At 37.6% G+C, this 15,848-nt stretch overlaps 1 protein-coding gene across 1 annotated transcript; it reads left to right on the top strand.

Moving 5' to 3' along the window:
- The first annotated feature begins 11,653 nt into the window (after window positions 1–11,653).
- On the top strand, window positions 11,654–15,198 carry LOC139731615 (small ribosomal subunit protein mS37-like). The gene is made up of 3 exons (XM_071642505.1): window positions 11,654–11,779; window positions 13,879–13,997; window positions 14,426–15,198. The coding sequence occupies exons 1-3, from the start codon at window positions 11,659–11,661 to the stop codon at window positions 14,534–14,536; spliced, it is 351 nt and encodes a 116-aa protein (XP_071498606.1). The 5' UTR covers window positions 11,654–11,658; the 3' UTR covers window positions 14,537–15,198.
- The last annotated feature ends 650 nt before the right edge of the window (window positions 15,199–15,848 follow it).

Genomic DNA, 15,848 nt, shown 5'->3' with positions numbered 1-15,848 from the left:
TCTTGGATTAATATTGCATCCATTCATAAAATCCTCTCATTCGGTGTACACGTGAGAACATGTATGATAGGAAAGTTCCCAGTGGTTATTTACTATACAGTCAACCTTGCTTTAGTCGACCTCGCATAAGTTGAATAATCGCCTAAGTCGAAGGTCTTTTCACATCCTCTTCTCTTTATATTCCATTGATTCTAATCCCTCACAAGTCGAATTTTCTCTCAGTTGAAGCTATTTCTTCAGTCCAAATAGATTCGACTTAGGCAAGGTTGACTGTAATATTATTGAGAATGGTGGCACACGAGTATACTCGGGCAGGTGTCTATGGGAAATGCGTGTTGTAGCAAAATCAGTCCATCCTCAACGGGTTAATGTGAAGTGTGGAAAGATTAGATGCATGTAATGAGGTAGAAATATGATGAAGTAAAAATATAGCTTATTGAAATAGATTCACAATGGTCATACATGATCAGCTGCCATAATCTTCTTTTTTGTGAAAAGTAAAAATGCTAAGCATGTACTCATTGAGTGAAATTTTAGAATTTCCATAGAAACTTATTGTAAGATATGTTATTGATTCCTGAGAGTTGAATGTTACAGTTACAAATGTAAGTTACGTACATACTCTGTATTCTATGAAAGCTGCATGATGAATTGTAGCTGGAGAAAGTCAGTAATCATTGCGTCGCTTTACCATGGCTGTTTGTCACTGCATTTTACCAGAATGAGGAGGTGCCTGTCACTTTGATCAGAAAGAAGTGAGAAAGATTGGGAAAAAAAAAATGTTGTAGACAATATGTGCAATTTTACAATGTCCCGTTTCATGCTTATCAGCATTCAACTAATATTATAAGATGAAAAGTGTGTAATGCTAAAAGCTTGACACCTTGGGCGTTTTGTAATTTCGTATTTTCTCTATTTTGTAATTTGCATGTGCTGTGTATTTGAATTCTTGCACATTATGTCAATATTGCAGTTGGGACTAGAAAGTGATAGACTATTCATTACTGGTTTAATAGGAAGTCTTAAGTGAATATATTTTGATAGGTGACACAAGAATTGTGAATTCTTTTTCTAGTTTTATATCAATTGGTAAGATTATCAGGTATGTCCAGTTGGGAATACATTTGTATATGTAGGAAAATGATAATCTACATTTTTTTTTTTCAAGAAACAGTAATGATATTCTAGACAGAATTGATATCATGTGAGTTCCTGAAAAGTTCTGGATGTACTCATTTGAAAATGACTAATAGATGTCAAATTTGTTTCATAAGATAATGTGTTCAAATTCTCTATATATCTAAATTTTTGCACATTATGTCAATATTGCAGTTGGGACTAGAAAGTGATTGACTATTCATTACTGGTTTAATGGGAAGTCTTAAGTGAATATATTTTGATAGGTGACACAAGAATCTTGAATTCTTTTTCTAGTTTTGTATTGGTAAGATTATCAGGTATGTCCAGTTGGGAATAGATTTGTATATGTAGGAAAATGATAATCTACAACTTTTTGAAGAAACAGAAATGATATTCCAGACAGAATTGTTATCATGTGAGTTCCTGAAAAGTTCTGGATGTACTCATGTGGAAATGACTAATAGATGTCAAATTTGTTTCATATTGAAGATAATGTGTTCAAATTCTCTATATATCTAAATTTTTGCACATTATGTCAATATTGCAGTTTGGACTAGAAAGTGATTGACTATTCATTACTGGTTTAATGGGAAGTCTTAAGTGAATATGTTTTGATAGGTGACACAAGAATTGTGAATTCTTTTTCTAGTTTTGTATTGGTAAGATTATCAGGTATGTCCAGTTGGGAATAGATTTGTATATGTAGGAAAATGATAATCTACAACTTTTTGAAGAAACAGAAATGATATTCCAGACAGAATTGTTATCATGTGAGTTCCTGAAAAGTTCTGGATGTACTCATGTGAAAATGACTAATAGATGTCAAATTTGTTTCATATTGAAGATAATGTGTTCAAATTCTCTATATATCTACATTTTTGCACATCATGTCAATATTGCAGTGTGGACTAGAAAGTGATTGACTATTCATTACTGGTTTAATGGGAAGTCTCAAGTGAAGATATTTTGATAGGTGACACAAGAATTGTGAATTCTTTTTCTAGTTTTGTATTGGTAAGATTATCAGGTATGTCCAGTTGGGAATAGATTTGTATATGTAGGAAAATGATAATCTACATTTTTTTTCAAGAAACAGAAATGATATTCTAGACAGAATTTATATCATGTGAGTTCCTGAAAAGGTCTGGATGTACACATTTGAAAATGACAAATACACTGTAGATGTCAAATTTGTTTCACAAGATATGTGTTCAAATTCTCTTTTAAAAAACACGGCAGTATATTGCATGTTCACTCCAATGAGTGTTGAACGTGTTCAGGCAAGTGAATGTGAAGCCTACATAATGAACTTGCTTGGATTACAAGTTTGCATTAATTCACGTGGCACAATTATAGAAGACTATAAGTCCCAAATTCACAAAGGTTCCTAATAGTTTAGATTTAGCCCATGGATTGTGCAAATTTTGTCTGCGTAAATGTGCCTGAGGAACATCCAGTAATAAACGCATGTGCATGTTAAAAGTACACCTATTTCACACTTCTTTTAGTCCATGGACTAAATTTAAACTGCGGATTTGATTTAAACTACCTTTATGAATTAGGGCTTTTTGTTTTAAAGCATATATTAAAAGCAATTTTATGTTTATTGAAATACAAATACAACAAACTGTATATATTGTACTGTACTTGGGCAAGTAAAGATGTGGAACTACTGACTATGAGGTCAAACGATATCAACATGTTGACTTCAGGATAAGCATGGATAAGAAAAACATGTCACCAGAATATTTTTCTTCTACATATATTTGCTTGCCATCTTGTAGTACAATGTATTCTAATGCAGTGTACTCCGGTTATAACAAAGTCCTTGGGACCAGTGCTTTCTCTTGTTATATCAAAGTTTCTTTATAACCAAACAGTTTAGTGTATAAAGATCTATAGATGATGATTTTGAATTTTGAATGTAGATTTCATTGTAATGAGAATTTTGTTGTAACAATGTGTGTTATAACTGGAGTGCACTGTATGTGCTTACCTCCATGTGTAGGTAAATCTCCCCCCAAGAATCCTCCATATGTAGGTAAATCTCCCCCCAAGAATGTGTGTGTATCCATTCGGAGTTTGTTTGAAATTCTCGAGTGCAGTGTGTTCTACAGCTAAATAATGCATGATGGGACAGATTCAAAGGGGGAAAACAGAAGATGCAGAGCTAATTTCCATATCAGATGGTTTCTTCCAATAATGTGAATTCAGTGTTAGGATGAAACGATGCATCGGACCACTACCGACACCTTTCATTTGCCTATGTCAACATGCAGGCAGCAAATCCAGGGAATGTATTGTGGAAGGTAACTGATAACTTGTTACATGATGCAAGTGCCCTGTGTGAATTTAACATATTTTTCTACATTTATATGGAAATAAATATGAATTAAAATTGTCTTTATTCTGAAACAATCAATTTTTTTGTCTCATACTATGTTTTGTTTCAGTGGTCAGGCTTGTTGATATAATAACTTCCGCCAAGGGAGGAGGTTATGTTTTCATCGGTGTTGGTTTGTTTGTTTGTTTTGTTCTTTGTCCTTGTGCAAAATAACTCAAAAAGTTGTGAACGTACTGTATTTGGATGAAACTTACGATGCAAGTAACAGATGATTACATTTTGGTAGTGATCTAGGAACTTTTATGGATTTTATGAAGGATTTGCAATATTTTGGCAGGTAGGGTCAATGAACTTGGGAGTTCAAGCTGCGCGTATTTGAGGTTTGCATGCACGCACTAAACTGTGTGCTCTAGGCGCCGGCGCAGCTGAAAGTTGATGACGTAACAACAGGCTTCTTGGGAGAGTGGGCTGTTTTCAGCATGCATGTATGAATGGATATCTCTAGGAAAGGACAAGATCAGTGGTGGAAAAACCTGCTTGGCGGAGGTCTGTGCTGCTCTCAGAGTGCTTTTCTAGTTCATGAAATCTGTAGTTCCATGGACAGCTACGTTCTTTACAACCCTCCCACACTGCAGAGCATTTCTTAATACATACATGTAATACTTGCTATCAGAAAAGCTGTACAGCACACGATAGACGAGTGACCAACATCATAGTCATGATGAAAGTTTGTCTTACAGAATTCTTCTTCTTCTTCTTCTGTAATCTTCAAAGGGCTATGAAGTGCAGCCTATCACGAAGATGAATACAACTTGTGTGCACGATGAGAGGAGGGGTGTGGGCTTAATCACAGGATGTGATTTTGAGGTGGGTCATTAAGAGCTCCTTGAACTGCTCAGGTGAGACTGCACAAACTACAGAGCTTGGAAGTTTGTTCCACTCAGGTATGGATCTCTGGGCAAATGCAAATTTGTCAATGTTGCCCCTGGGACGGTATGTTTGGAAGCACATGTCGTGATTTTTCCTGGTTTTGGACGAGTTGATTGTGAATTAACCCCACAGAATATATCACTTTGAATGAAATTATGAGAGATGAAGTGTTGAATACACAAACGACATATAATATTGTCAACACATCATTTTAGAAAGTTGTAAATTGGGCATCAAATATACACTGTAATACATGCAGTGCTAAGGGTGGTATTTTATGGATAATAGGTATGACTGAACACATGTAAACTATGGGAAGATGGCCAATGTTAATCCTGATGAGAGTAGGTCAAACTGCAAGTAAAATATGCATGTACAAAACGTGATATAATGATAATGATGAATAACATTTACAATATATATAGTGCTTAATACTGATGTTTCTAAGCGCAAATATATACAGATGTATATAGGGTTTATGTGTGTCTGTGTAAAAACTAGCAAACCTATCAATGTACACAATAACATATCTATACATGTACACTGGTATCTCTGACATAGACCAAATATTTTATCCCCCCCCCCCCCCCAAAAAAAAAAAAAAAAAAAAAAAAAAATATGAGGAATACAATCTTGAATAGGCTGCTCGCTATGGTGTTGCCTGAATAATTGGCTCCACAATTTCAACATGCACTTTGCAGTCATTTTCACTGTTGGCAAAGCACCGATGGTACATATCATAGTACAGTGATTGGGTTGGAGGAAGTATCAGATAAGTTCTTGTATATTTTGTGTGTTTTTCATCATAATGCCTACCCATGCCATGAGCCATTGTTATCATGGCAGCACTTTTTCTTCCACTGTAATGACAGCAAAGGGATAGGTGTGTGCTAATATAGGCCTATATATATATATATATATACAGCTGTATTTATTTATTTACTTATTAGCACAAACCTATATTATACATGTATGTATATATATCATCAAAAACAAAACTGAAACAAAGTTCATGGTCAAAGATTATCAACACTTGAGAAAGAGCAAATCGCTCAAAAAATTGTGTGCCAAAATACATGGAAACTGTTGGTGAATACAGCATGAACTTGGTTTCAGTTTTGTTTTTGATGATAGTATCACGCCAACATGTGGACAATTTACTCAATATACTGTATATATTTATATATATTTCCATCAATCCTCAACAAACTGTAGCCAACGGATATACCCATCAGATATAAAGTACTGTATATATATATATATATATATATATATATATATATATATATGTTGCGAATTCACGTATTGGCTCCAATATAACGAAGAATCAAGAAATAAACTAGTAATGCATTATTTTGCCAATAATGATTCCCCGTCGAGACTCCTGAAGAAGGTGGAGGCCACCGAAAATTTGAGTACAATAATCTCATTCTTTATTGGCAAAATAATGCATTACTAGTTTATTTCTTGATTCTTCGTTTTATATATATATACATATAATATATATATATATATATATATATATATATATATATATATATATATACATTTCTAATTTCTTTTTATTACTTTTTTTTTCTTGCTGCTCTGTCAGATACACCAGCACAAGACTCTAGCAAGCTCACGCTATTACGAATATTTTCTGTGAAAGAAGAAATAGCATGCAGATAACTTGCAAACAATTTATAATAGGCTATCTTTTTATAAACAGCGATGTTGAAAATTGTACTGGACATCAATATTGAACCTTTCTGCACTATCAAAACAAATACAGCCATACTAAGTAAAGCCCTTTACACGAGGAAACCCTCATGTCCAAGGGTCAAAGTCTGCATCAGTCTCAATGGCCCAAATTCAAGAAGGTGGTACAATCTTTCTCCATGGTTTAAACCATGGACAAAGACCATAGTTTTGTACGGGGCGGCAAGTGTCGCATGGCCTAGATATTTGGTTATGAAATCACTCATTTCAAAATTATCCTTTCATTAACAAAATGGTTATTTTGTCAACGAAATGACTGATTTTGTAACAAAATAGGCCGTGTGACACTTGGCGACCCATACAAAGCTACTGTCTCACTGTCTTGTCCGTGGTTTAAACCATGGACTAAGATTGTACCACCTTCGTGCATTCAGGCCGATGTGTCTAACCTTTTCATCTCTATCTATACATACAATTTGTATCAGGGGGGCATTTCATGAAGCACTTTGTCTGACAAAGTTGTTGGACAAAGTTGCTCTCAGCCAATTAGATGCAAGGATTTCAGTAGCATGTAACAGTTTGTCAGAAAAATATCTGACCAAAACGCTTCATGAAATGCCTCCCAGGTCAATGGTACAATGTAAGCTGCTTGTGATTGCTATGCTGCATGTTATTCTTCTATTGTTGTATTCCAGTCTGCAGGAGCAGGGCACTTTGGGAGAACAGTTTTGCGTCCACTCACAGGGCTAAACATTGGTAAAGAAAACTGAATAACAAACAAAACAATCAAAGTTTAACTATCTTTTTAAAATCTTATTTAAAAAACAACATCAACACAGACAACTAATAATACAAATTGTACTTGCTCTAATAAAGTACAGTATAATTCTTTATAAATTCAAAGTCCCTTTATTGTTATTACAAATGACAAAGAATCACTCAATACAGAGTATTTTATCATGCAAAGTACATACCGGTGATCACTTAATATGAAATATTTTCTCAGTCCCTGCAAGCACGCTAGATTGCCAACAATCATGTACATGTACACGTATACATTCGACCTCATCAAAGTCAACCTTGCACTGGTCAAAAAATTGGCGAAGTCGAAGATAAGTTTTACCCACATGGATATGAATATAATTAATTCTAAAGGTTCTGAAGAAGGATTTTCTCCAGGCCCTTTGGATTCAACTTATTATAGGTGAGGTTGAATGTAATTTTATGAAATATGGTAGTACATGTATCTTCTGCAGGGGTAACTTGGTTTTCAGGTAGGCGATGATACATCCATCAGTCATCATTTCCTTGACACAGATAACATCCACCTCTTTGACCACACTGAAAACAAGTAAATTGTCACTTTTTCCTGCCATCACATGAATACAGCATATACTGTACCTAGACACCTAGTATGTTTGTATGTAGATTAAACCATGAATGCATATACATACAGTACATAGAGATGGTCATCAGTCTTCAGTACAACCATATTTGGCATGTAACAAAAAGTATTTCAAAAGTAACCATATGGTTCTGTGCCCACATCATTGTATAGTTGTATTTGGAACATTTACATTTGTATACACACACAACTGGATGGGTCAGGAATACATAAACAGTGGCAAGATGAAACTGCATACGTGTATAATGATCTAAGAACAGCAAAGCTAGGCATGTGATGGCAATGCACACAATTCAAGGCCAAGTGTGTGTGAAAATGTTACCAGTATGTAATACATGAAACTTTAACAAAAATGTATCATCACTGGTCTGTGTTGTACTGCATGCACTGCACCTACCATACTTGGTTAAAGGACAAGTTCACCTTCATAAACATAAGGATTGAGAGAATGTAGCAATATTAGTAGAACACATCATTGAAAGTTTGAGGAAAATCAGACAATCCGTTCAAAAGTTATGAATTTTTGAAGTTTTTTTGCAGTACCCGCTGGATGAGAAGACTACTGCAGTGTATGAATAACTTAGATGTCACATTCGTACAACAATATAAGGAAAATATAAAGAGAATTTCACAAAATTCCATCTTTTGAAAAAAGTACACATTCCCCTGACTCGTTACCGATAAATGTTATGGGTAATATTATTCCCCCTGCCTTTAGAAAGAGGCAAGTCAATTGCTCTTTTATTATGCGAAAAAAGTGAAAATATGTTGAATTTTCTTTTATATTTTCTTTATACTGTTGTACGCATATGACTCACAAGCTGTAGTAGTCTCCTCATCCAGCGGTTCCAACACAAAAATTTAAAAAATTCATAACTTTTGCATCGATTGTCCAATTTTCCTCAAACTTTCACTGATGTGTTCTACTAATATTGTTGCATTTTCTCAATCCTTATGTTTATGAAGGTGAACTTGTCCTTTAAAGACTCAAAGGGTAATTGCTGTGGGCTTGCTGGAATATCATTGGGCTTACAGGGAATAAAAATGACATGACATGGAATACTCAGATTTAATGAGTGTTGCAAGAAGTACTCACCAAAAGAAATCAAATGATGGGACAACTTTTGAAAATAAGTTATGTAATACAGTGTACACTGATAGCAGGCCTGGCTGGTAGAAACTGATCGGATATGACTTGGCTTGGGGCGTAACAAGCATCATCTGCATGGACAACATTCCGAAGTTTAAGCCATGTGCATGTAGGTTGCAGCCTTTGCTCCTGAGCTAATACTCCCGTTACACATCAGAACCATCAAATCAGCCTTCACTCCTTATGTTTGATCTTCGGGTGAATTACCAAGACCCCAAAGGCCATCAACTTGGGACACAGTGTGGCATGTATATTCGGCCCACCATTTTCACCCATTGAAAGGTCAGGACATCTCTTCCCCTCTACAGCCAGCTACATGTACCTTCCTGAGAATTAACATATGAAAATATATCTATAGATAGCTGTCACTGCCCTCTAGCCAGGTTTAGTGGAGTTTATCTCCATGCCATCAACGAAGGATTAAGAGAGCAAAGACCAGTCAACATCCATCATTGTTATGAGAATATAGCAATGTTTGTACAGTGTACTTGCAGCATTATTGCCTGCCTTAGATGTGAAGAGGTAGTAATTTTCTCATTTTCTTTTTTCTGGGGGGGGGGGGGGGGGGCGGTCATCCTCATTGCTGAGCATCCTCCACAAAAAAAAAAAAAAAAAGTGTTTAGGTCCATCACGTCTCTTTCCTCCGAGCGAGGACAGTCCATCTTCTCTGAAGAGACGTCAATATCCAGACTCAAGAGGCACCCTTCATCAACCAACTTTCCAGATAACATGGTTCTGAATGCCATGCTTTCGATAATGAGCTGTCCTTGTTGGCCTGCTACAGATTGTGACTTTATGATGGTCTTCTTCCTCCATTTTCTTTCCCCAGCTAGTCTCCTCACTGCGCACCAACCACGGAGAATGTGTTCTGATCCATCAGGTCATCAATTTTCTCTCTCAGTTCATTTAGGATTGCAGAGTCAATGAAGACATGCGTGTCATCTAGATCGAGGAGCACAAACTTTTTTCCCAGTTTCATCTTTTCATCCAGATGAAGAAGAAATTGTTTCATTGCAGGATCACTGAAATCAAATGACAAATTAGTTAATACGCCTTTTGATATACATCCACATCCACAAATTTATCACACACTCTTCCCTTTTCAGCATGCAGCAGTAAGTGAGTGATAATAATACAATGATTTAGTGGTTAATTGTCTCAATTTCAAATTTTATATTTTACAGTAAGAAAGTTGTGAATTAAATTTGAGAAAGTGAAAAAACAAATCAACACTTCCAGGTACGGTACACTTGTACCTTGGCTTCAGTTACAATAACCCTGCATGCATGGATGAAAAAAAAAAAAAAAAAACGACAAAACTAATTGTACTAATTAAGTAAGCGACCGACCCACAACTGTTTGTATAATTGCAGTAACTTTGAACCGATGTCTAGATAACTTTCTTTGTCTGTAGTGTTACTTGTGGCTATCATCAGTTAAGCTTTATTCATGGAGCTGGATCGGATGTGCTTTAGCCTGACCAGACCGCTGTGCTTCGCGACAGTGGCTGCGTGTAGTTCAGTTCGGGAAACCCACTCACAAGGGGGGCCCCTCCTTATAAGTAACCCGTCCCCCTTATAAGTAACCCCGTCCCCCTTATAAGTAACCCCCGGGGCACCCCTTATAAGGAGTCTCCACGCTTTTTTGCAATGCAACGCGAAAATGAAAGGACTGCGGCAATTCGCTTGATTATGTCCATAAAGCTTCACAAGTTTCCTAGTTACTCACGAAATTTGAGCAAAATCGGTTTGAGGCATCATATCTAAAATCATGGATTTAAATGCAATGTCAAACGACCCATGCGAATGCTGACATGCGAGCGATTACTGGCGTGAGTGTCGCCAGGCGCGGCGGCGCGGCAATGCTCGAGTGCAGACGTGGCGACTGAGTACGTACTCAGTCGCCACGTCTGCACTCGAGCATTGCCGCGCCGCCGCGCCTGGCGACACTCACGCCAGTAATCGCTCGCATGTCAGCATTCGCATGGGTCGTTTGACATTGCATTTAAATCCATGATTTTAGATATGATGCCTCAAACCGATTTTGCTCAAATTTCGTGAGTAACTAGGAAACTTGTGAAGCTTTATGGACATAATCAAGCGAATTGCCGCAGTCCTTTCATTTTCGCGTTGCATTGCAAAAAAGCGTGGAGACTCCTTATAAGGGGTGCCCCGGGGGTTACTTATAAGGGGGACGGGGTTACTTATAAGGGGGACGGGTTACTTATAAGGAGGGGCCCCCCTTGTGAGTGGGTTTCCCGAACTGAGTTAGATGTGCTTGTGTCTGTTTGTGAAAGCATCCAGTTTTCTACTTCTAGATGTCTTCACTACCGGTACAGCTACAGTATATTACAAAACATTGTATACATTCTGCAAACTGCAAACTCACTAACGACACTGTTACAAATCATGTACATCTTTGTACACCAAAAAATAGTTTACTCATGAACTCATCAGACATCTATCAGTATCACTATCAGTATCATCACCCTGTGCCCACTGTTTATATTTGACTAAACGTGCTGGAAATCTCACAAAATACAGTCACAATCCTCTCAAAATGACTCAGCTCACTTCATTGCTGACGTTGTAAAGAAAAAATCTTACCACTCTACGAGGACACCTCGAATCACATTCACCATTTTGGTTCCGAGAGCAGCCTGTTTTTGAGACTCAGAATGTTATTTCTTGAGCATACTGATCGCTGTGTACAGTGTGTTCATCCCCACCAGTTGTGTACTGACGTCTTTCTCGTCGTCTGCAGTGCCGTGGTAGAAAAACCCGTGGTTATACAGTACACTACACTGCACTGCACTGTATGTACAGACGAATTAGCAAGATTAGCACGCATGCATACCCATGTGTACATACCGGACCGGTACGCGGTATCCATACATCTCATAGCGTTTACGTGCAAAAGTTACGCAACACACACATTCACACGTTCAGTCAAACTGTTATCCCTACCTTTTGCAACAAAATTACAGCTATGTCGAAGCGACTGAAAGAAATCATTATGAGGAACCACTACAAGCCGACGGAGTACATCAACATGTCGAAGCCGTTAGCTTTGAGGGATAAAGTATCTCTGAAAAGGACGCGGGCAGAAGGTACCGACAGAATTTCTTTATCGACATTACAGTCCCACATATCGAAATCAGTGTTACCATGCTATGTGTGCTCGTGTATTATTTTTGGCTCGTGATTGTGATTGATTGCTGGCTCAGGCACTAGACCCATTCTACTTTTAATACATGTAGTCCTGTCCTTGTAACAGAATGGAGTGTTAGTCCACGTGGTACGGTATATTGTGATACTTGATGAGGTGTCGTGGACATGGTAAATTACATGGTGATTAATAAAAGAGTGTGTACTGAGCTGTTCACTGGATATAAATTTACAACTGTATGAAGAATGAGTAAATTTGTGATTAACCACAATGCAATGGCCAACGGCAACGCTGTCCAAAATAAAAATTTGACCGCCTGCTTGCGCCTGCTACATAATAGTACAAACCTAGTCTATAGATGTATTTTTATGCAAGGTCGAACCTTGGCACGCAACATGTGAGGTCGAGCCTTGGTGCAGGTGCCAATACATCTTTCTCTAAATAAAGAGATCCAGTTGCAGTAGAAGGCTGCTAAGTTATTGAGGCCATGGCCCATGGGGAGAGCAGCCTCTCTGATTGTTTGAGTCTGTGTCTGACTGAGTACAATTCAATGTGAAAGCACTTTGCTGAAGTCATAGCAAACAGTAGTTTTGTTTCCCAAGCAAATACATTAAATTCATATGTGAACAAAAATTATAATTTACTATTCTAGGGAGGTCACATAGGACCAAAGTCCAGCAAACTGTGTCAAAATTGCTCAAAATATTTACCAATGTGTTTCAGATCACTCATGTTAATCATGAAGCAAATGACCATCCACAGATCAGAAATTAATTCCCCCAAATACTATAAACACGGAAATATTTGCAGTATATTAATTTGTGCGTATTTCGCGCTACCGGTACTTTTGTTCCAATCTAAGCATTACCCGCAAAAATATCTTTGCAATTTTGTGTGCAAATTTTGAATAAGTTGAATAGTGTGCTTTGTCACTGGTGCCTCCCTGTTACAAGTGTGGGTGTGGGTGTGTGTGTGTGTGTGTATGTGTGTGCGCGCCTGTGCCATAGGAGTAGTACATTGTACATTAGTGAATTCAATAGCATCATTTGAGCATGTGTGTGACAGCAATTTTTTGCATAGGCTGTACACTTACATTTAAATGAATCTGGCAACATATCAATTTTCAAATTGAATACAGTGTATATTTTTAAGGAGCTCAGTGCTAAAAAAAAAAAAAATGATAATAATCATTGCTCAAAATTATTGACTGTTACAGGATGAGCATACCCCATCTGGCGTTAGCATCTACATTTATAGATAACCAACACTGAAACAAAATGAGATTTCATTATTGCAAGGAGATTTTGGCAGTATTGCTTTTTACCTCCAAATGATGTTTAGTCTTTTGCATTCAAACACCTATTCTTCTTGTAGAGTCCACCACCAGGTGCCCAGTCACACTATTTTCCAGATCTAGTGTGGTGTATGTAATTTACAGTAACTTTTAAAAATATTTCTACATTGTAATACAATCAGGGGCGGATCCAGGAATTGCGTAAAGAGGGGGCATCTTTACAAAATTAAAGAGGGAGGCACACGCACCCCTCCCCTCATTTTTTTTTCTTCCTATTTCTTTTGTTTTAACCAAAAATAATGGGAGGGGGCGTGCCCGGTGTGCTCCCCCCTGGATCTGCCACTGATACAATGTACATGTACAGTGTATGTAAGGCTTAACATGCTCCAAGGAAATGAAATTACATCGCTACAGTACTGGAATATGTGAGCCTCCTATGTCATCATCCATGTTCAACATTCTTATAGTTGAGATTTTTTTAGGGTACATTGTATTTGTTTGTCTGATCAAGGACCACAATAAATCCCACAAGTCTATAGTACATGGCACTGTCGAGTTACAGTATGTACAGCCATACTACATTATGTGGAATTATATGAATTGTCTGGAATGCCTCTTTAAGGGATCAAAATGATATAGGATTTATTATATTTCCTTTGATTGCAAATTAAAGACAGAGCTTTATATTTATTACTAAGTTTACATTCTCTCTCATCCCCTCTCTTTATCTCTGGCCACCTTCCAAGCTGCAACATGTATCACTGAGATGGCAGTACTCATGTCCTGCTGGAAGCAGCATGACTTCAACGACTCGGACTGCTCAGAGGAAATTAACCTCTTCAATAAGTGCATTGCTGAAGCAGAGGTGAGAAATCGAATGTCTCAAGGTCAATGTCAATTGTCACTGCTCTCGCTTTGATTTTGTAAGTAAGCAATACAATGTCATTGCAATTTCTAAGGCAACTGCCACACAGCAACCTGATGTGCACACTTGTATTTCAGTCAACACCATAACTGTAACAATGTCTGTGAGTACAGCAGTACATTAAGTCATTGCAAACTCTGTTATGAAATGGACACCAAGGGACTACTGCATCAAATCAAATCAATTTGCTATGTTTACTATTTTCTGTATGTTTCTAAATATATATACATGTACCAGTACGTCTTCACCAAGTCAAGACTCAGATGACTAAACTCTTTGTTCATATTGTAGTGTTATTCAGTTTATTGATGTAACAGCCTTTGCTTCTGTACATGTGTACGGTACATTTTTCTCATGCACTCATGTAGGCGACAAGAAGACAGGTCACACAGGCTGGAAAGACCGGATCCAACCAGAGACTTACAAGCAAGCAACTCAACGAACTTTTATGGAAATACCCTCTACCGAAGGAGAAATGATTTATGGAGATTGAGACAGGACGTTTGCCACTCGTGTGAGCACTGCTTTATGTGAAACTTGGATGTGCAGGAAATCAACAGAAAATGCACAGTGCAGAGTGAGTTTCCCACACCTGTTGACAGAGGAGAATGGATGAAGTGCATGCATGGATGGTTGCCATGCCAACCAGCCTCAATTGTAATTGTGGACCCGGAGATGTTGTGCTACTCCAAGGCAATACTGTGTCCCAGTGTAGCTGAGCACCCATTTTTCTCGTGTAACAATGTGTTTCTTCATAGGAAGGAAGAAAGAAAAGGAGGAAGAAAGAGATAAGAAAGTACAGTGGAAACTCGATATAACGAGATGGTCGGGACCGAGTCATTTTCCTCGTTATAGCCGATATCTCGTTATATCAGTAGGCATAAAAGAAGGCATAAAATAATGACATTAATTTGCACATGTGGGACTACCCATCATATTTCAATCAATACTGAAAACTTGATATTGTGTGTGAGGGAATTACTCACCTTTATGGGTAAGAAGATGTTTTTGCCAAGGAAATCCAATATGAAGAATGTGTTTCTTATTAATTGTAGATGTTTGAATTTGTGAATTTATATAGCTTGCGATTGTATCAAGATCGTCTGTGGATTGGTATGTGGTTATCGTATGGGTTTGTGTTGTGTGGAAAGCTTGAATATGGTCTGCACAATGCTGTGTGTGTATGTGACACATTCTGTATGTACATTATGACTGCGTGTGTGTGACACATTCTGTATGTACATTATGACTGCGTGTGTGTGAAGACGGGGAATTCCCTAAGTAGAAGGCCAATCACAGCATCAGATTGCCTCACACCTGCTAAACGTCATGATGATGTCATGTATGCATATGGCCGTCCCACCACTATCTGCATGTATCAGTGTGCGTGCACACACACACTTCACACGTACAACATGCAGTGCTAGCTGGAGTGCATTGAAGAAAATGATTATGTGTGTACAAGACAGTTTTTGGCGCATCAAGCTTTACACTCTCGGAAGATGATAGCACATACAGGCGAAGTAAAGCTTTACCGAAGGCATTTTGCTTTACCTCGCTATAGCAGGTTTGATTTACTATGTTTTTCTTTGTTTGGAAGTCACAAAATTTATCTCGTTATAGCAGTTATTTCGTTATAGCCGATCTCGCTATAAGAGTAACATTTTACATAGACTTGTGTGGAAGGAAATTTGGGACCGAGAAAATTTCCTCGTTATAACCGATATCTCGTTATAGCAGTGCTCGTTATACCGAGTTTCCCCTGTAGTATTATGCAGAGGAATGTCAACT

The sequence above is a fragment of the Diadema antillarum genome, unplaced genomic scaffold (genome assembly GCF_040938485.1).
Source record: "Diadema antillarum isolate AM-2024a unplaced genomic scaffold, OU_Dant_1.0 seq00000382_RagTag, whole genome shotgun sequence".
Lineage (NCBI taxonomy): Eukaryota > Metazoa > Echinodermata > Echinoidea > Diadematoida > Diadematidae > Diadema > Diadema antillarum.
Note: the sequence above shows the minus strand (reverse complement) of the source record. Positions and strands in the feature narration are given on the sequence as shown.

Excerpts from the sequence above, each read along its gene's own strand:
- LOC139731615 (XM_071642505.1), top strand. The coding sequence starts at position 11,659 with ATGTCGAAGCGACTGAAAGAAATCATTATGAGGAACCACTACAAGCCG. Across the intron at positions 11,780-13,878 it reads GAAAAGGACGCGGGCAGAAG|CTGCAACATGTATCACTGAG; the intron begins GTACCGACAGAA and ends CCACCTTCCAAG. Across the intron at positions 13,998-14,425 it reads AGTGCATTGCTGAAGCAGAG|GCGACAAGAAGACAGGTCAC; the intron begins GTGAGAAATCGA and ends GCACTCATGTAG.